The sequence below is a fragment of the Electrona antarctica genome, assembly GCF_951216825.1.
Source record: "Electrona antarctica genome assembly, chromosome: 12".
Lineage (NCBI taxonomy): Eukaryota > Metazoa > Chordata > Actinopteri > Myctophiformes > Myctophidae > Electrona > Electrona antarctica.
This window is the reverse complement of record NC_136793.1, coordinates 49,619,643-49,640,630: the sequence shown is the minus strand read 5'-3', so window position 1 is coordinate 49,640,630 and position 20,988 is coordinate 49,619,643. Positions and strand designations below refer to the sequence as shown.

The 20,988-nt window shown below is 43.4% G+C and overlaps 1 protein-coding gene across 3 annotated transcripts in view; it reads left to right on the top strand.

Annotated features, from left to right (window-relative positions):
• The first annotated feature begins 322 nt into the window (after positions 1-322).
• The window catches only part of idua (alpha-L-iduronidase), a 28,185-nt gene continuing 7,519 nt past the window's right edge, over positions 323-20,988 (top strand). The window contains exons 1-10 of one of the 3 annotated variants that reach the window (XM_079515231.1): positions 323-670; positions 4,608-4,748; positions 5,446-5,528; positions 7,252-7,359; positions 8,020-8,115; positions 8,663-8,865; positions 11,200-11,379; positions 15,063-15,209; positions 16,627-16,705; positions 19,012-19,105. In XM_079515231.1, the coding sequence (XP_079371357.1) occupies positions 522-670; positions 4,608-4,748; positions 5,446-5,528; positions 7,252-7,359; positions 8,020-8,115; positions 8,663-8,865; positions 11,200-11,379; positions 15,063-15,209; positions 16,627-16,705; positions 19,012-19,105 (1,280 nt within the window). In that variant the 5' untranslated portion in view covers positions 323-521. Of the gene's footprint in view, positions 671-4,607; positions 4,749-4,864; positions 4,876-5,445; positions 5,529-7,251; positions 7,360-8,019; positions 8,116-8,662; positions 8,866-11,199; positions 11,380-15,062; positions 15,210-16,626; positions 16,706-19,011; positions 19,106-20,988 lie in introns of those variants that run through there. The other 2 variants (XM_079515232.1, XM_079515233.1) reach the window with 2 other exon arrangements.

Below are 20,988 nucleotides of genomic sequence, written 5' to 3'. Positions count from 1 at the left end.
CCTTATAGGTTTTTAATGGTAGGCTACTGATAATGGTAGCCTAATGATATACTATACATATAATAAATAATACTATAATAAATACCCTTTAGCAGTTTTCTTTTCTTTTTTTCACAGAATCAAAGATTTTATGGTCATGATTCACCAGGATCCTGGATAACTTAATTGATTCTAGGCTTAAACTCGATATTGAATATTTTTGTAAATCTCTATGGGAATGGCCGATTTTTTCAGTGGAACCAGAAAACCACGCCCACTAGGCTATGCCCTATTGACGCGTGTCCATGACATCATCATTGCGCTCAGCTCAGCTGACTCACTAAAGTTGTTTTTGTTTTATTGAACCGAGGCGAGCTATGCCATGTTTAAAGTTATGAACATTACAACGATACTATTGACACATAGTTGGAGACACTATGATTGCAGGCGAATGTTTTGCGATTCAACTTCATTGCAGTTTATACAATTTATTTCGCTCCGTTTTCTTTTCTAGCTGACGAGGAGGGGAACCATTTCAAAACATGCTCCCGTGTAAGCATGTAGCGGTCACTTTCTTAGTGCTATTGGGATATATTATTAGCAGCACTTTAGCATCCTCGCATGTTATTAGAGTAGATGTCGGAAGACCACTGAGGGAGCTGAAACACTTCTGGAGCAGCACAGGCTTCTGGTGGGTGCTTTATTCAATCCTACTCGAACTTTTACTGTGGTCATTGATTGATTGATTTATTAACAGTTTGCAGAATTACAGTACATTTCAAGTACAACTCAATACAAACACGGTTTAACTGTGAGTGGACGACACCATGAAGCATTACACTTGTTTACAAGAGGGTCCACCATTTTCAATTCATCAAAACATTTAGAGACGTACGAATATACACTTCTATATAGCCCAAAAAAGGAAATACGTCAGCGGCATACGTCAGTGTGGTGGTGTAGTTTTGTGGTGGTGTAGTTTTTAAAGTTTTTTTCCCCTAACCGAATGAATGAATGAATGGTTTCATATCAAGGTCCATTGTTTATTCAGCAAGCCACGTACGGATCGCCATTTGATAACATTTAGCCTCTCAGACCCAAAGCTATTTTGTTGCAGTTCAGCAGTTGTATACGATTATATGTCCACTATAGAGGGTGGCAAAAAAAACGTCTTTCTGGCCTTGACACTCATACATCTAAACAGAAAAGTCCTATTTTATTGCATTAAATGTCTTTAAACAACATTGACTTCTCTTTGTCACTCACTTTTTGCCACTCGATCTGCGCATACCCTCTATTTTAAGTTATTCTGTGCTGTGTATAGCGTAGGCCTATTGAATTGATGTTGGTACATTAGGACAGGGGTTCTCAACGTTTTTGGCCGGGGACCCCGGAAATGCTTTGGCAATGTCTCGGGACCCCCGCCCCGCCCCCTCCCGACCCCCAATATAAATTGACTGCTACAATAACCTTAAACCATTTTGGGCGGGAACCCCTTTTGGTGTTTTAAGCATTGTTATAATTTAGCTATTGAAAAATAGCAGATCTACAAGCTACGAGCTTGTAGGTCTGCTATTTTTGAAAAATCGTATTTTTTTGAAAATAATTTGGGGACCCCCTAAAATAATTTGGCGACCCCCCGAGGGGTCGCGACCCACGGGTTGGGCAACCCCTGCATTAGGAGAGATGACAAACTGGCAAACGTTGATCAAATGAACAATTATTCTACATTGTCTAATTGTGTAGACTTCTTGTAAATGTAGTAATTGAGATATTTAACAATACTTGAGAGCGTAAAATTACGCTCTCAAGAGTTAAAGATCTACAAAGGTCCATTTGGTTACCAACTCTACATCATTTAGCTTGGGACCACCTGGACGTTGAAACTTAAAAAAATGTCTTCTAAATCTTGACAGTTTTCTTAAATACCTATGTTTCTATATCAGTGGTGCTCATTATTTCATGTCAAGGATCCCAAAAAGTATATGTAATTGGCTACCGACCCCCATCTGCATTATGTTTTTCCAGGGAAGGGACCCCCCAGAAGCAAAGATTTGTGCTAGAAACATGGCTCTGAATGAATATAAATATTCAAAGATTTTCACGATTTTTCAAAAATAGCAGACCTACAAGCTCGTAGCACGGCACTGAGTGCCGCGCTATGAGCTTGTAGATCTGCTATTTTTCAATAGCTAAAGTATAACAGAATGCTTAAAACACCAAAAGGGGTTCCTGCCCAAAATGGGTTAAGTTAACCCATTTTGGGCAGGAACCCCCATACCTTTGGTTGCTTTGAATGCCAGCATTGATGGTTTAACCGTTAAACCATCAATGCTGGCATTCAAAGCAACCAAAGGTATGGGGGCACCCCCATATCAAATCGAACCCTACAATCCCGCACGCTCAGACCAGCCAACGCAGGGAAGCTGGAAGTACCTTCCCTAAAAACGCAAGGAACAACGCTCCACACTGTTCTCCCTTCTGGCTCCAAAACTGTGGAATGCACTTCCCATTGCAATCAGAATCAGAACCGCAGACTCACTCACCAAATTAGGAGTGAGTCTGCGGTTCTGATTGCAATGGGAGTCTGAAGAGGTGGGTTTTCAGATTTCAGATCCGCCGTAATCTGAAAACCCACCTCTTCTTCAGACTCCATCTTAGCCCGTAACACTTGCCCTAGCCTCGACGGCCTTACAGGCGAGGCGAGTATGCAAAGGCTCAACTTCTGTAACTTAAAGGGATAGTTCAGATTTTTTGAACTTAAGTTGTATGAAATACTTGCCATTAATATAGTGGTTGCAACTGTATTAATTGATTGCCCGAGTCCCGTGGTTGGAGTTCTGCTCTGGTTTTGGTCAATATTAAGTAGTTCCGGTCATTTTGTGGGGGGCACTGGGGCCACGCAGTAAAAGTAAATTAATCCACAAAACGAACGTAATTTGTATTGTTGACCTATTTCTAAAATATTAGCGCGACTTTCGTTCAACTTTGACCCCTCTATCACATGGAACTATTTTTTGGGCGTAGTGATATGGACACAAAAAACATAGTTCTGTGTGATAGAGGGGTAAAAAAAGAACGAAAGTTGCACTAATATTTTAGAAATAGGTCAACAATACAAATTACGTTAGTTTTGTGGATTAATTTACTTTTACTGCGTGGCCCCCAGTGCCCCCCACAAAATGACCGGAACTACTTGATATTTCACCAAAACCAGAGCAGAACTCCCACCATGGGACTCGGGCAATCAATTAATACAGTTGCAACCACTATATTAATGGCAAGTATTTCATACAACTTAAGTTAAAAAAATCTGAACTATCCCTTTAAGATAGCACTCTATAGCAGTGGTTCTCAAAGTGGGAGTCGGGGACCCCCAGGGGTCCTTGAGGGAGTTCCAGGGGGTCCCCAGCTAAATGATAGTTAGGAACCAAATGGACCCTTATGGGTCTGTAACTCTGAGAGTGTAAATGTGGAAGTTCCATTTGTACACTCAGAGTTGAATCAACATTGATTTTACAATATAAATTGGGGTCACCCGATTGGCCCGATCGCTGATCCCAGAGTTGTACTTATAGTGACTGACTGTCAGTTCTTCTTCATGCCTGATGAAGGTCTGAACGACCCAAATGTTGCTCAATCAAATTAATGCTGTAAGTCTTAATGCGGCCCGCATGTTAATATCAGACTACTTATATAGTATTGATTTCAGCTGTTACAATTCCAAACCCGCTTTAATTACTTCATGACTAGTATTAAATGACTAGTACTTAATGACTAGTATTAAAATGTCATTGTCTGTTTGTGTAATGTAGTTATGTTAACAGTTCATAAAGTTAACATAACTATAACTAAATGCATTTGAAATTCAATAAAAAGGTTACTTTTCAGGATTCCAATTCAAAAATAGCAAAAACATTCAGGTTTTCAATTCAAATATAGCAAAAATATCCGATTTACAAGCTCAAAACGCGTCGCATTGCGACACATTTTGAGCTTGTAGATCGGCTATTTTTTGCTACGACATAAATATGCACTGTGGCCCTCTGGAGTGAGTGTGGAAATATAGTGGCCTTCTCCATCGTCAAAGTTGCCCAATCCTGCTGTAAGTGAAGACTGTGTGCGGGATCCCTTTTTTTTCCCTACCTCTCCAGTTCCAGTTTTCCAACACACCTGTCCGCTGTAGGTGTGCATAAGGACTTTTTTTCTTCTAACGGTCCCAGAAATAGAAATGCCATTAAATGGGCGGTCCGTAGACTAATGCATGTCAAACTGGGGGTCCTTAATTAAACAGGTTGAGAATCACTGCTAGAGCCGTAAAGATCTTCTCTTATGGGGGTCCCTGGCTTATCTCTTCAAATGGGGGTCTGCGGGCTAATTGGTGTCAATTTGGGGGGTCCTTGACATGAAAAGGTTTGGTGGGAACCACTGCTGTATATAGTATATACGTATAGTTTCATTATATAGACATTCCACTGTTAGGTTCTTAGCTTACGTATGATTCATGATGACTATTTATTTTATGTATCTGATGTTTTTTTTGTTCTTGCTTACTGTATGTCTGCTAAATGCCTATATTGTAAAAATTGTAAATGAAAAACATCATCATGTCTCCTGGCCTCTCCCAGCCCCCCGCTCCCACACACCCAGGCTCACCTGTTTGACCTGAGCAGGGACCAGGAGTTGAACTTGGCCTACGTGGGTTCAGTTCCCCACCAAGGCATCCAGCAGGTCAGGATCCACTGGCTGTTGGAGCTGGTCTCTGCACAGTAAGTACTGAACTCTGCACACTAAGTACTGAACTCTGCACAGTAAGTACTGAACTGGAGCTGGTCTCGGCACAGTAAGTACTGAACTCTGCACAGTAAGTACTGAACTGGAGCTGGTCTCTGCACAGTAAGTACTGAACTCTGCACAGTAAGTACTGAACTCTGCACAGTAAGTACTGAACTCCGTGTACCGGGAATAGTCCGGCAGCCGACAGGCTTCTTTTGTTTAACCCATTTTGACCTGAGATCAGATTCTAAAAATGTCTTCTACATCCTGACAGTTTTCTGAAAAAGCTATGTTTCTATGTCAGATCTACAAGCTCATAGCGCGCCACCGAGTGGCGCGCTACGAGCTTGTAGGTCTGCTATTTTTGAAAAATTGAAGAACGACTGACATAGAAACATGGCTTTTTCAGAAAACTGTCAGGATGTAGAAGACATTTTTAGAATCTGATCTCAGGTCAGAATGGGTTAATGGTCTGTAGGCCTACCTACGGTACCCTTTATAACGTCTACAAAAGGCATTATAGAAATAAGCAATCATTATTTGCATGCATTCTCTGACAAACGTAATACTACGGCTGTAATCTGTCTACAAGGGTGTGGCATTTGATTTAGAACTTGAAGCAAGGAGACGGTATATGTTTGACTGTAGCATACATTTTGAGGTGTTGCTTTGTTTGTGTGACTGTTGTAGAGATGTGGAGGGAAGAGTCCAGTACGATTTCACTAAGCTGGATGAGCTGATTGAGCTCCTGTGGGTCAATGGCCTACGGCCAGGTACAGTACTTACTGTTCTGAGTGCTATGGTCATTCAAAACATGATTTTCAAGTCATTGAAAATGCCATTAAATGGGGCTCCGTAGACTAATGCAAATGTCAAACTGGGGGATCCTTGAAATTAAACGGGTTGAGAATCACTGCTAGAGCCGTAAAAATCTTCTCTTATGGGCGTCCGCAGACTAATTAATTAGTGTCAATTTGAGGGTCCTTGGCATGAAAAGGTTTGGGAACGACTGTGATATGTATCACGGTACAGAGGCCACGATACGATATGCATCACGATCCGCGTTGATTTCGAATAATGTTTCGAATAATGTTCCTACTAAATCTAGGAATTTTGCAGATTCCTAGACCACTGATTGCCGATGTTTTGACAAACATTATATTGTCTGAAATCTTTAACAAAAAGCAAGTAAAGAAATACAAAATATTTATATATTTTGATGGATAAATGCAAATGATTTTAATCATAATAGTAGCCCGACAGCTACGATATATTATATCGTAGCTGTCGGGCAGAAACTGAAGCCGTGTCACATACAGCATTTCCTGCTGTATCGACATGGTAGTCTCTGTATCGATACAATTACCGGCAAGCGGTTATTACCGTATTGATTAATTGAACCCACCCCTATTTTCAAGTTTATGACGGTAATTGTATACAGCAGTTGTTCCCAAAGTTTTTCATGTCGAGGACCCCCAGACTGACACTAATTAGCCCGCGGACCACCATTTGAAACGATTTGCCAGATTTACCCCTCATAAGAGAAGATTTTTACGGCTCTAGCAGTGATTCTCAACCCTTTTAATTTCAAGGACCCCTCAGTTTGACATCCATTAGTCTACAGACCCCCATTAACACCCTGAGCGGCAAGGACAAAGTTCCCCGCCCTATCAATTAGTAACGCCCAGCGCTCAGGACGGAGATTGATCAAAAGGACGGAGATTATTGATATCAAAACCGATCGCATCGCTCCACAGGCTGGGAGCGTCTGTTGTGCAACATTCGATGTTCATCGAAAATGTCCCCCCCCCCCCATTTTAGCCGACGAGATCGAAAATCTTAAAACGTGAATAACTCTTGATCTAAATCATTCCGTCCAATTCTAAGAAAAGATCGCATCGAGAGTGTTTTGGCTACTTCAGCTACACTTCAGCCACATCCGGGATAGCATCCGGTCCGTCGCTAAATGTGCTCTCCTGCTATAAATCGCTGGGCGCTATGATTTAATGGATTAAATAACCCCGGGCGTTCGGGGTGTTAAATGGCATTTCTATCTCTTGGACCCCCAATTTATATTGTAAAATCAATGTTAATTTAACTCTGAGAGTTATGGACGGGTCCATTTGGTTCCATTTGTACACTCTCAGAGTTACAGACCCATAAGGGTCCATTTGGTTTCAGACTATCATTTAGCTGGGGACCCCCTGGAACTCCCTCAAGGACCCCTGGGGGTCCCCGGACCCCACTTTGGGAACCACTGGTATACAGTACTATACAGATGCAATACATTTATAGCAATCAACTAGTACTACTACTAGTCATAGTTTGACTTTAATTCAAAATGATCCATTCTAAACGATTGCCGTTTTTTTGTTATTTCATGGTTGAAAATCCTTCCAAGAAAAGTTGTGTTTTTCATGATGTGTGATTCACATAAAGAGGAAGGGGAAAAAAACACATCTGTTCCTGGCAAATGAACCACTTCTTTCTCTGCAGGCTTTGAGCTCATGGGCAGCGTCTCCAACTACTTCACCAACTTGGAGTCCAAACAACAGGTGACTGAGTGGAGGAACCTGGTCTACCTCACAGCCAGGAGGTACATTGGTGAGTACAACTGGCGAGAAGCATGTGCTGTTTCCTGCGAAACTAGAAGCAAAGATTTGAGTTAACCCATTTTGGGCGGGAACCCCTTTTGGTGTTAAACATTGTTATAATGTAGCTATTGAAAAATAGCAGATGTACAAGCTCATAGCGTGCCACCGAGTGGCGCGCTACGAGCTTGTAGGTCTGCTATTTTTGAAAAATCGTGAAAATGTGGCGCAAATTTGGCGCATTTTAAATTTTTAACTCAAATCTTCGCTTCTGGGGGGGTCCCAGGAACTACATATTTTCAGATGGGGGTCGGAGGCCAATTACATATAATTTTTGGGGTCCTTGACATGAAATATTGAGCAACACTGATATAGAAACTAGAATAGAAAATAGAAAAGATTTAGAAGACATTTATTTTAATTTCGACGTCAGGCCTGAAATAATTTATATTCAATGACTTGCACTACATGTTTACGATTCCAAAACGAAATGTAGTGGATGAAACCTGGACCATGTAATTATTACCACAAATTGAAAATATTATATCTAGCAAAGAGAAAAGTATTAACAATAACAGATGTTTCGGGGGGTCGAAGGCATCATCAGTGTCGTATGGGTGTGAATGTTGTCTTGGTATTTCGTAGCATTACTTTGATTGATTCTACTTCACAGACAGATATGGCCTGGGCAGTGTGTCTCGGTGGAATTTTGAGACCTGGAATGAGCCCAACAACCATGATTTTGACAACATCACCATGTCAATTCAAGGTGAGCGCAGAACTGCCGTCTCGACGAGGCTGTCTTTTATCGTATAGAGCGACAAAACAAACACAATATTTTGGACCAAACGAATAATTACAAAGAAGAAAAACAACAACAAAAAAGTGCCGTTTTCGTGAGCCACTGCTCTGTCTTAACCTGACTCCGCCAGATGGGGCAGCAGAGAGTACACTGGGTTCCCCCCTCCTGCTCCCATCTGGGAACTCTCAGGCAGACTTGATGCCCGGCCACAAAACGCAGCAGCTTCTAGCTTCTAGCTGCTGCTGATTGGCCAGGCCGTTTTGTTGCTGCTAGAAGCTGCTAGAAGCTGCTGCTGATTGGCCAGGCCGTTTTGTGGCCGGGCATCAAGTCTGCCTGAGAGTTCCCAGATGGGAGCAGGAGGTGGGAACCCAGTGTACTCTCTGCTGCCCCATGTGGCGGAGTCAGGTTAGCTCTGTCTACAGAGCTGTCCGGAAACCCAAATGCCATGGCTTGTTCCAGTAATTCTTTGACCTATACCGTATAATATGAAACGCACACTGGGCATGATTTGCAGGGTTCTTGAACTACTACGATGCGTGTTCAGAGGGCCTGCGGGCAGCCAGCAGTGCTCTGAGGTTTGGGGGTCCGGGAGACTCGTGCCATTCCCCCCCCCACTCACCGTACTGCTGGGCCATGCTCCAGCACTGCTACAACGGCACCAACTATTTCACTGCAGAGACGGGCGTCCGCCTCGACTATATCGCCCTGCATAAGAAGGTGAGAGTGCATTTCCTGGGCATGATAGACAAGCTAAAAAGCAATATATATATTTATTTACTTTATATAATGTTTATCCCACGATTTTGCAACCCATTTTTTTTCACCCAGTGTCAATTATCTAATGTAATCCTGGGCGCTACACTTCCTCTGCCAACCTGGGGAGGGCAGCGGACTGACCTCATGCTTCCTTCTATGCATGGAGTCCAAGCTGATTCTTTTCACCCGGCAGGGGAGAGTTTCCCCGGCCGGACGTAGCGCGTGGAGGGAACACGTTATGCCGACCAGTTCCTTTCCCCTCCATCAGGCGCCGCCTGCTGGCCAGGGGGAGGTAGTTTAATAAGCAATATTAGAAACTGGAAGTTATTGCCTTTATCAATGATTGGTCGCATCAATGCCATAAAGATGGTTTCACTGTCAAGGTTTTTAATACCGGTTCCAAATTCTCCCTTTTTTGCTTTTGTCTCTTTTTCTTTTTTTAACGACTGGATTTGATAGTTACTTCATGTTTATGGGTGGATAAAACGCCTCACATTTCCAAAACTCACTTACAGAAGGATGTAGCGAAGGAGGCCTTATTGGCCTCCCAATATTTGTGAGAGTTTCTGACCGAGGCTAAGTCATTGAATTCTTTAAAATTTTCGTTTTTTCACGTCATGTGGAAGCAGAGAATCATAGCTTCAAATTGAGATATGGCTTATAGAGTAATGTCTTGCAGAAAACAGCGAGTTCAGAAAACGGGCTTGACAGGTTCACTTCTGTGGACTCTAACATACATGTTTAAGCATTTATTTCATATTTACATGTCGATTTCAGCTCTGACATTTATTTCAGACATGCTCTAGTATGTGAAGAGTCTGCCTGTGCTATTAACTCATCTTATCCTGAATTAGTCTTGCCACCATGACTGTCTCTGAGTCACATTTAACCCATTCAGGCCTGACGTCGAAATTAAAAAAAAAAGTTTTCTAAATTATGACAATTTTCTGAATGATTTGAGGCACATTTTAACGATTTTTCAAAAATAGCAGACCTACATAGCGCGCCACCGAGAGGCGCGCTATGTAGGCTTGTAGATCTGCTATTTTTCAATAGCTAAATTATAACCAGTCACTATTGGGCTGCAAATGCAAGGGCCCTGGCAGAGGGCCTTTCCTGGTGATGACTGGTCCTCTGATGCCCCCCTCTGGTTAAAGATTGAATCAACGGCAGTCTCCTCAAACCTCACTCCCATCTCTGCTTCTCTCCAGAGCACAGCCTTCATGTAAACTGTTAGATGATAATTATGTTCTTCCTGGGGAGAATAGAAAGAGGATTTGCTCTCTGCCTCGTGGCTCTCCATTGCTGAGCTGGAACAAATCCGTCATGCCAGGAGGACAGGATACACAAACTAGGTTCCAGAAAATGGGGATGCCATATTCCTTGCAGCGCTATCCCTGCTTTCTGATGGCCATCAATCCCACCCATGTGTCCCCCTTGTTTTTTTGTTTTTGTGTGTGTCTCTTGTATGTAGTGTTAATCTTACTTTTCTGTCTGGAAGCGTGCGGTCAGGGTGCGCTGGGTGAAGGGGTACGGGTACCTGGAAGCGTGCCATTGTATTGTTGTGTTGTGTCTTGTATTTGATAAAACAAGTCTAAATAAAGTATGTAAAAAAAAAAATATATATATATATTTTTTTTTAAATCACACCCGTGTGAAGTGAGGGGCGCTAATATATTAAAGTAACTCATGTTGATTAGGTGATGTAAATGGTGATGTAAAACCATGGGTGCCAACACAAACATTAAACGCCATTAACAATAAAGAGACAATAAGACGTAATGAGGTACATTATGACGTCGTAAAGATTCCCTTCATTGTCAATGGCGTTTACAAAACAAACATTGAACTAAAGACAAACATTAAACCTGTGTATAAAAATAGAAGTTTTAAGAGATTTTTTTTATTAAACTCATCAAATTTAAAAAAAAAAATAGCAGATCTACAAGCTCAACTTAGTGCCGCGCTATGAACTTGTAGGCCTATGAGCTTGTAGGCCTGCTATATTTGAAAAATCGTTAAAATGTGGCGCAAATATTCTTTCAGAGCGCAGGTTTTTAACTCAAATCTTTGCTTCTCGGGGCGTCCCTGGAACAACATATTTTCAGATGGGGGTCCGCAGCCAAATACAGATAATTCTGGGGGTCCTTGACATGAAATATTGAGCACCACTGACATAGAAAACATAGGTATTTCAGAAAGCTGTCGGGATTCATAAGACATTTTCTAGATTTCGACGTCGGGTCAGTACTGTCATGATATATATGAGTAAAAACCTTGCTTCTTGTCTTCCAGGGGGGTGGATGCTCTCTGCCCATCCTGCAGCAGGAGGTGCAGACGGTGAGGGAGATCCAGGAGCGCTTCCCTCTCTTCCGGAGCCTCCCCGTCTACAACGACGAGGCCGACCCGTTGGTGGGCTGGTCCACGCCGCACACGTGGAGAGCTGATGTCACCTATGCAGCCATGGTGGTGAAGGTAGGGCTTCAGCAACGGGACGCACTACGAACGCGTAATACTTTTCACTGTAGAGCAGTGGTTCCCAAAATGTTCATGTCAAGGACCCCCCCCCCCCCCCCCACCCCCAAATTGACACTAATTAGCCCGCGGACCCCCCCCCATTTGAAAAGATATGCCGGGGACCCCCATAAGAGAAGGTTTTTACGGCTCTGGCAGTGATTCTCAACCATTTTCATTTCAAGGACCCCCCAGGTTTGACCTGAATTAGGCTACGGCCCCCTATTTAACCCATTTTGACCTGAGATCAGATTCTAAAAAATAATGTCTTCTACATCCTGACAGTTTTCTGAAAAAGCTACGTTTCTATGTCGGTCGTTCTTTGATTTTAAAAAAAATAGCAGACCTACAAGCTCGTAGCGCGCCACTCGGTGGCGCGCTACGAGCTTGTAGATCTGCTATTTTTCAATAGCTAAAGCATAACATAATGCTAAGACCAAAAGGGTTTCCCGCCCAGAATGGGTTAATGTCATTAATTAATTAATGTCATTTATATCTCTGGAACCCCAATGTATCTATCTATCTATAAATGCACCAAGTCTCTGTATGTACGTACGTATGTATGTATGTACGTACGTACGTACGTATTGTAATCCATGCAACTCGAGAACCGTTACCCCACGGACATATTTGGGCATGCCTGGACACAGAACTCCACAAGCTGGCCTGTTCTGACATCCCAACCCTCCATATTTGGGCATGGCTGACACAGAACTCCATAAAAGGGACACGGACATAACTGGGTGCGTGGGGGCATTGCATTTCCACCTGGCAGCATTCCAAGTAGGCACAGTGCCCAACGGGCACCCCCGTAGAGTCCCCACGGGCACCTCTCCAGTCTGGTAAAAATCAAAGTTAATTTAACTCTGAGAGTAACGGGTCCATTTGGTTCCATTTGTGCACTCTCAGAGTTACAGACCCATAAGGGTCCATTTGGTTCCATTTGTGCACTCTCAGAGTTACAGACCCATAAGGGTCCATTTGGTTCCATTTGTGCACTCTCAGAGTTACAGACCCATAAGGGTCCATTTGGTTCCATTTGTGCACTCTCAGAGTTACAGACCCATAAGGGTCCATTTGGTTCCATTTGTGCACTCTCAGAGTTACAGACCCATAAGGGTCCATTTGGTTCCATTTGTGCACTCTCAGAGTTACAGACCCATAAGGGTCCATTTGGTTCCATTTGTGCACTCTCAGAGTTACAGACCCATAAGGGTCCATTTGGTTCCATTTGTGCACTCTCAGAGTTACAGACCCATAAGGGTCCATTTGGTTCCATTTGTGCACTCTCAGAGTTACAGACCCATAAGGGTCCATTTGGTTCCATTTGTGCACTCTCAGAGTTACAGACCCATAAGGGTCCATTTGGTTCCATTTGTACACTCTCAGAGTTACAGACCCATAAGGGTCCATTTGGTTCCATTTGTGCACTCTCAGAGTTACAGACCCATAAGGGTCCATTTGGTTCCAGTTGTGCACTCTCAGAGTTACAGACCCATAAGGGTCCATTTGGTTCCAGTTGTGCACTCTCAGAGTTACAGACCCATAAGGGTCCATTTGGTTCCATTTGTGCACTCTCAGAGTTACAGACCCATAAGGGTCAATTTGGTTCCATTTGTACACTCTCAGAGTTACAGACCCATAAGGGTCAATTTGGTTCCATTTGTGCACTCTCACAGTTACAGACCCATAAGGGTCCATTTGGTTCCATTTGTGCACTCTCAGAGTTACAGACCCATAAGGGTCCATTTGGTTCCATTTGTGCACTCTCAGAGTTACAGACCCATAAGGGTCCATTTGGTTCCAGTTGTGCACTCTCAGAGTTACAGACCCATAAGGGTCCATTTGGTTCCATTTGTGCACTCTCAGAGTTACAGACCCATAAGGGTCCATTTGGTTCCATTTGTGCACTCTCAGAGTTACAGACCCATAAGGGTCCATTTGGTTCCATTTGTGCACTCTCAGAGTTACAGACCCATAAGGGTCCATTTGGTTCCATTTGTGCACTCTCAGAGTTACAGACCCATAAGGGTCCATTTGGTTCCAAACTATCATTCAGCTGGGGGACCCCCTGGAACTGTGGAAAGAAGAGAGTCCGCACACAGGATTGCTCCAATGGTGTTCTTTTATTGAAACACCATAGTTAAGACACAACGTTTCGACCGCAGGCGGCCTTCATCAGGTGATGGACCCCCTGGTACTCCCTCAAGGACCCCTGGGGGGGTCCCCGGACCCCACTTTGGGAGCCAGTGTGGGGCGACTGTGGCTCAGGAGGTAGAGCAGGTCGTCCAATGATCCATGGGTCGGCGGTTCGAATCCCGGCTCCTCCTGTCTACATGTCGAAGTGTCCTTGGGCAAGACACTGAACCCCAAATTGCTCCCGATGTGCTGGTTGGTACCTTACTACCTTGCATGGCTTCCGCCGCAATCGGTGTATGAATGGGTGAATGTAATGCACAATCTATGTAAAGCGCCTTGGATAAAGGCGCTATATAAATGCACCATTTACCATAGAGGATTATGCTGACATGTTCGGTGCTATATATATTTAAACCATTTTGGTGTTTTAAGCATTATGTTATGCTTTAGCTATTGGAAAATAGCAGATCTACAAGCTCATAGCGCGGCACCGAGTGCCGCGCTATGAACTTGTAGGTCTGCTATTTTTGAAAAGTCGTGAAAATGTGCCTCAAATCTTCGAATATTCTTTCAGAGTTTCAGTTTTTAACTCAAATCTTTGCTTCTGGGGGGGGGGGGGGGGTCCCTGGAACAACATATTTTCAGATGGGGGGGTCGGAATTTTTGGGGTCCTTGACATGAAATATTGAGATCCACTGATATAGAAACATGAGGTTTCTCAGAAAAAAAAGGCATTTTAAAAAGACATTTGAAAAAATGTCGACGTCAGGCCTAAATGGGTTAAAACTCAACAGTGCTACAGATGGATCCTTTTTTGTGATAGTACCCCTATTAGTCATTCACTATTGATAGGAACTGTTCTATGGGGTGGACCCAGGATATACATTGTTAGCGTGTGTAGCATGAAATGCTTATATAGTCAGTGAATCAACTCCCTTACCCTTGCCGTGTCAGTGTCAGTCAATATATAACGCTTAGCCCATTTGGTGCCATCATGGCTGCCACCGTACTTATCCCACTTTTGACAATATGACATTAAGTAGGAGTATATTTCTCTGTCCGAGAAGGTGATCTCCCAGCACCAGGAGACAATATGACATTAAGTAGGAGTGTATTTCTCTGTCCGAGAAGGTGATCTCCCAGCACCAGGAGACAATATGACATTAAGTAGGAGTGTATTTCTCTGTCCGAGAAGGTGATCTCCCAGCACCAGGAGACAATATGACATTAAGTAGCAGTATATTTCTCTGTCCGAAGGTGATCTCCCAGCACCAGGAGACAATATGACATTAAGTAGCAGTATATTTCTCTGTCCGAAGGTGATCTCCCAGCACCAGGAGACAATATGACATTAAGTAGGAGTATATTTCTCTGTCCGAAGGTGATCTCCCAGCACCAGGAGACAATATGACATTAAGTAGCAGTATATTTATCTGTCCGAAGGTGATCTCCCAGCACCAGGAGACAATATGACATTAAGTAGCAGTATATTTCTCTGTCCGAAGGTGATCTCCCAGCACCAGGAGTTGCTGATGGCCGACCGCAGCAGCACCGACGTGAGCGTCAACTACACGCTGCTGAGCAACGACAATGCCTTCCTCAGCTACCACCCGTACCCCTTCACCCAGCGCACCCTGACCGCACGCTTCCAGGTACCCGTACCCCTTCACCCAGCGCACCCTGACCGCACGCTTCCAGGTACGGATGTTAGCACTTATGATGCCCATTGACGCCAGGACGTCCACACAGGTCCTATCAAATAAAACCGTGGGGTGTCTGGGACGTGTGGACTCGTCTTAAGGGCTTTTTTTATCGATATAAAACGGGATCGCTAAAATCACATGCATCTCTTTTAGAATATTAACCCAATCTGTGCCAGGAACGTTAGGTTACGTTTTAAGCAGCGGGTACTACCTGTGCCAAGACGTAAACAAAATAAAATAAAAAACCTTTTTTCTTTTTTTCTTTTAATCTGACGTGCACACGATATCGTGCACGTGGATGCGCCCACGGTTATTTATTCTTTAATTTGTCCGAGATCCGTAATTTAGTAATTTCGTAAGTTAATAAGTAAAATCGCCCTCATCTGGGCCTGGGCCGTGGCTCAGCGGTCCAGGCACCTTGGCTGGTAATCCAGTCTGGCAGTGTGCCGCGGGTTCGACTCCCGATCCCGACGGCCTTTACTGCATGTCACCACCCCCCATCCCTCTCCCCATTTCCTGTCGGCCTACTGTCTGTCCCTCCATTAAAAAATCCATAAAATAAAGGCGAAAGCCACAAAATAAACATATAAAAAAAAATCTCCCTCATCTGTTTGGCACTCTCGGAAAAATTGGGATTCCCCAGCACCCAATCTAAAATCGATGAATCGCCGTATTCAATTAAACGTAACAGTTAACAATTAATTGAAACTTTTCTATGAACTACATGCCTACTCAAAGCGCTTACAATGGTCCATTCATCCATACATTGGGAGGTGAAGCGGCGAACAGTCAACGCCTGCGTCCTCACTTCCCACATTCACACACCAATGGTGGCAACCACTGGAGGCAATGTAGGGGTTCAGTGTGTCTTGCCCAAGGACACTTCGACATGTGGACAGGAGGAGGAGCCGGGATTCAAACCGCCGACCAACGGATATTTGGACGACCTGCTCTACCTCCTGAGCCACAGCCACCCCAATGCTGTCTGCGGTCAAGGAACGCACATGTGGGCTGGTAACCCCCCCCCCCCCCCCCCCCCCCCCCCCCACACCTTGGTAGCCACAGAAACGTCTGTGGTTGTGACGTGACAGACAAGACTTTTCATTTAATTTTAAAGATGCCATTGCCTTGCCCTGTATCTCAAATGGTCAAATACATATTTGATTAAGGAATATAATATGCCTTTAGTGTTCAGCAAAATGTAGATTTTTACGTTACATTATCGAAGGAAATTAAGATTCACAGATAATTAAAAAAAGAAAGAAAAAAAACCCCTGCAGCTTATCAACTAACCGGTTAATCGATCGATCGAGGTTATCAATGATCAATTTGTGAATTAATCGATGACTTGCATCCCTACTTCCAGGTCAACAACAGCCACCCTCCGCACGTTCAGCTGATCAGAAAGCCTGTCCTGACCGCCATGGGTCTGCTGGCTCTGCTAGGTGAGGAGCCATGGACTGTCCGGGGACCCCCAGGGGTCCATGAGGGAGTCCAAATGGACCCTGATTGGTCTGTAACTCTGAGAGTCATACAAATGGAACCAAATGTGGTTCCATTTGGTTCCATTTGTACACTCTCAGAGTTAAATTAACATTGATTTGACAATATTAAATGAGGGTCTCAGAGATAGAAATGCCATTAAATGGGGGGGTCTGTAGACTAATGCATGTCAAAGTGGGGGGTCCTTGAAATTAAACGGGTTTAGAATCACTGCTAGAGCCGTAGAAATCTTCTCTCATGGGGGTCCCTGGCATACCGTTTTCAAATGGTGTCAATTAGTGGGGTCCTCCCCGTGTAGGGCAGGGGTGACCAAATGTTTTTCAAAGGGGGCCATGTTAGAACTTAGAACATATTAAAACACCCAAGGGCGAACTATACATCTCCTGACATAATGTACCTTCGGTTTATAACAAAGTCACATACTGTACATATGCATAGCATTTAACCCATGCTGGACGGGAACCCCTTTTGGTGTTTTAACTAAGCATTATGTTGTACTTTAGCTATTAAAATAGCAGATCTACAAGCTCATAGCGCGCCACCGAGTGGCGCGCTACGAGCTTGTAGGTCTGCTATTTTTGAAATATCGTGAAAATGAGGCACAAATCTTTGAATATATATTCTTTCAGAAGACTTTTTTTATTTTTAAATTTTGACGTCAGGCCTCGGTGCCGCGCTATGAGCTTGTAGATCTGCTATTTTTCAATGGCTAAAGTATAACAATGCTTAAAACACAAAGGGGTTCCCGCCCAAAATGGGTTAATCCATTGAGACCTGGAACACATCCATGTCACGTTAGCGTTTAACCACATTAACCATTAACCCATTTTGGGGTGGGAACCCCTTTTGGTATTTTAAACATTGTTATAATTTAGCTATTGAAAAATAGCAGATCTACAAGCTCATAGCGCGCCACCGAGTGGCGCGCTATGAACTTGTAGGTCTGCTATTTTTGAAAAATCGTTAAAATGTGCCTCAAATCTTTCCGAAAATTGTCATGATTTAGAAAACTTTTTTTTTTTAAATTTCGACGTCAGGCCTGAATGGGTTAAATAGATCAGTGGTTTTCAACCCTTTTCACGTCAAGGACGGTCCATCATTTGTTCGGCATTTGAGCCACGGGCCACCATTTGGTGATATTCGCCTCTCGGACCCAAAACGTGGAATATTTTGTTGTAAATGGATAAGATTTCATTGATGGATTAAGATTTTGCTGTATTGATGTTGGTACCATTAGGAGAGATAACAGGCAAACCTTGATCAAAATAACAATTATTCTACAGTAGCCTACATGCACTAATTACATGTGTAGACTTCTTGTAAATTAAGTAATGCAGACTTTTAACAATAATGTAACTTCTTGAGAGCGTAAAATGAAACCAAATGGACCCGTACGGGTCCAGTTGGTTTCATTCTATACGCTCTCAAGAGTTAAAGATCTACAAGGGTCCATTTGGTTAGCAACTCTCCATCATGTAGCTGTGGGGACCACCTGGAACCTCCTACAGGACCACTGCAATTCAACCACTGGTTGAAAACCACTGAGATAGATTACATTTATCAGTCACAAGTCTTGGCGCGAGTTACAGTTTATTTTATAATGTAGCAAACTAGTCCATAGCTACTACGCAGGCTTTTGGGTTATGCGCTCGGTATATGCATAGTTACACACTTTTGGAGATGAGCGTGTGGTTTGTGAGTGCGAGTGTGAGTGAGTGAGAGTGAACGTGTCAACGTGTGTGCGAGACGAGTGCTTTTGGACATGATATCCATCCAAAGTGGCCTTCAGCCTATAACAGCATAGCCTCGCAAACCCAGACGTTTTATTTCCTAATAAGAGCATGTCACCGTCTGCCACCAAATCAAACTCCTTTGACTTTAGGCCTGACGTCGAAATAAAAAAAACTTTCGCCCTGAAAGAATATATATTCAAAGATTTGTGCCGCATTTTCACGATTTTTCAAAAATAGCAGACCTACCAGCTCGTAGCGCGCCACTCGGTGGCGCGCTATGAGCTTGTAGATCTGCTATTTTTCAATAGCTAAAGTATAACATAACGCTTAGTTAAAAAACCAAAAGGGGTTCCTGCCCAGAATGGGTTAACTTGGGACGTGTTCTGACGTTCTGTCTTTGGGAGGTTCTGTCTGCCGGTTTTTGGTTTAAATGATTACTACTGAAATGAATTATGACCGGTTTGCACCCATGAACCCACTGCCCCCCCCCCCGTGTGACTCTATCCACATTGAAGGTGAAACCCAGGTGCAGGCTGAGGTACTGGACTCCGACTCAAGAGGAGCCGGCAGCAACAGCAGCACAGTGGGAGTTCTGGCCAGCGCTCACAGGTAGGCGACTAGGCGTAAAATGGTGCATTTATATAGCGCCTTTATCCAAGGCGCTTTACATAGATTGTGCATCAATTCACCCATTCACACACACATGCATACACCGATGGCGGCAGAAACCATGCAAGGCACTAGCCAGCACATCGGGAGCAATTTGGGGTTCAGTGTCTTGCTCAAGGACACTTCGACACTAACTCTGGGGGAGCCCGGGTTCGAACTGGCAACCTTGCGGTTACCATCCAGCCACTCTACCCCTGAGCCACCGCCGCGTGCAACGATGCATTTTAACAGCGATACGACGCGTATCACAATACATGGTTGACGATACGATACATGGACGGGATACCGGAGAACTCGCCAGTTTGCCGACTCGCCGCGGTTTAGTGCAATTTAGTTTGACTTCGCCTTCATTTAAATTGCATTGAATCGAGTGAGAGAGAGAGGATAGTTGTTTAGAGTTTACACTAGATGAAGTGGGAATGCTAAACACCAAAGTACCGAAACAATTAGTAAACAATATCCTGAATTGGTAGGCCTACTATCATTGGTATTCACATACTCAACTTTGTATCATTATCTAGCTCAGGGGTTCTCAACGTTTTTGGCCGGGGACCCCCGGAAATGCTTTGGCAATGTCTCGGGACCCCCGCCCCGCCCCCTCCCGACCCCCAATATAAATTGACTGCTACAATAACCTTAAACCATTTTGGGCGGGAACCCCTTTTGGTGTTTTAAGCATTGTTATAATTTAGCTATTGAAAAATAGCAGATCTACAAGCTCATAGCGCGCCACCGAGTGGCGCGCTATGAGCTTGTAGATCTGCTATGTTTTTTAAATCGTTAAAATGTGCCTCAAATCTTTCCGAAAATTGTCATGATTTAGACAACTTTTTTCTTGTAGGTCTGCTATTTTTGAAAATAATTATTATTTTTTTTCGAAAATAATTTGGGGACCCCCTAAAATAATTTGGCGACCCCCCGAGGGGTCGCGACCCACGGGTTGAGAACCCCTGATCTAGCTGACCATTTAATTGCACAAAATAATTTGATCACTTTGGAAATTAACTATAACATCTGTGTTTTTGACACACTACACTGATGAAGACAGCATGTCAGCATAACGATGAAGACATGGATGAATAATTTTCCCTGCGGGCGAGTTGGTAAACCGGCGAGTTCTCCGGATACCCATGGACGATATTGGTTCATTCATGGCGATCCGATTCAATGATTTAAATCGATACATTAACTATTTAGCAAAGAAATTCAATCTGTGTGAAACACTGCAGGTTTTTTTTAGGGGAAAATGTATGAATATGGATTTAAATACGTAAACACAGTGATTCTGTGGCAAATACATAGACATTATTTTTTGAACACATGGACAAACCTTGACATGAACACAGAGAATACACACATTTATCGATAGACCAAGTGTAGCTATATTGAATGGAAAGGTAATGAAACCCCTCTTTTTCTTTTTTCTTCTTGAAATTGCCAAATACAACGAACAAGAACTTGGTATTGATACAATCGAATATTTGCATTTGCAAAACCATTCAATACAGATTATTTGCATTGCGATACGATACAAAGTAAATGTTGCAGTTTACATTTCGATATACTTCTGATGCCCAGGACATGTCCACACGTCTTCATAATTACACCCGTAGGACGCCTAGGACATGTGGACACGTCTTTAAGTCCTTTTTAATTATATAAAATATATAAAAATGCGATCGCTAAAAATCAATTTGTATCCATTCAAAGCGTTGCTAGGCAACGCCGTGTCCGTCCGTCCCGGAGCTGTTTTGCTTGCGCACGCAGCCATTCACTTCCTGGTCTTCGGGCCGACAATCTTCCTCATTTACTCTGAATCTAAT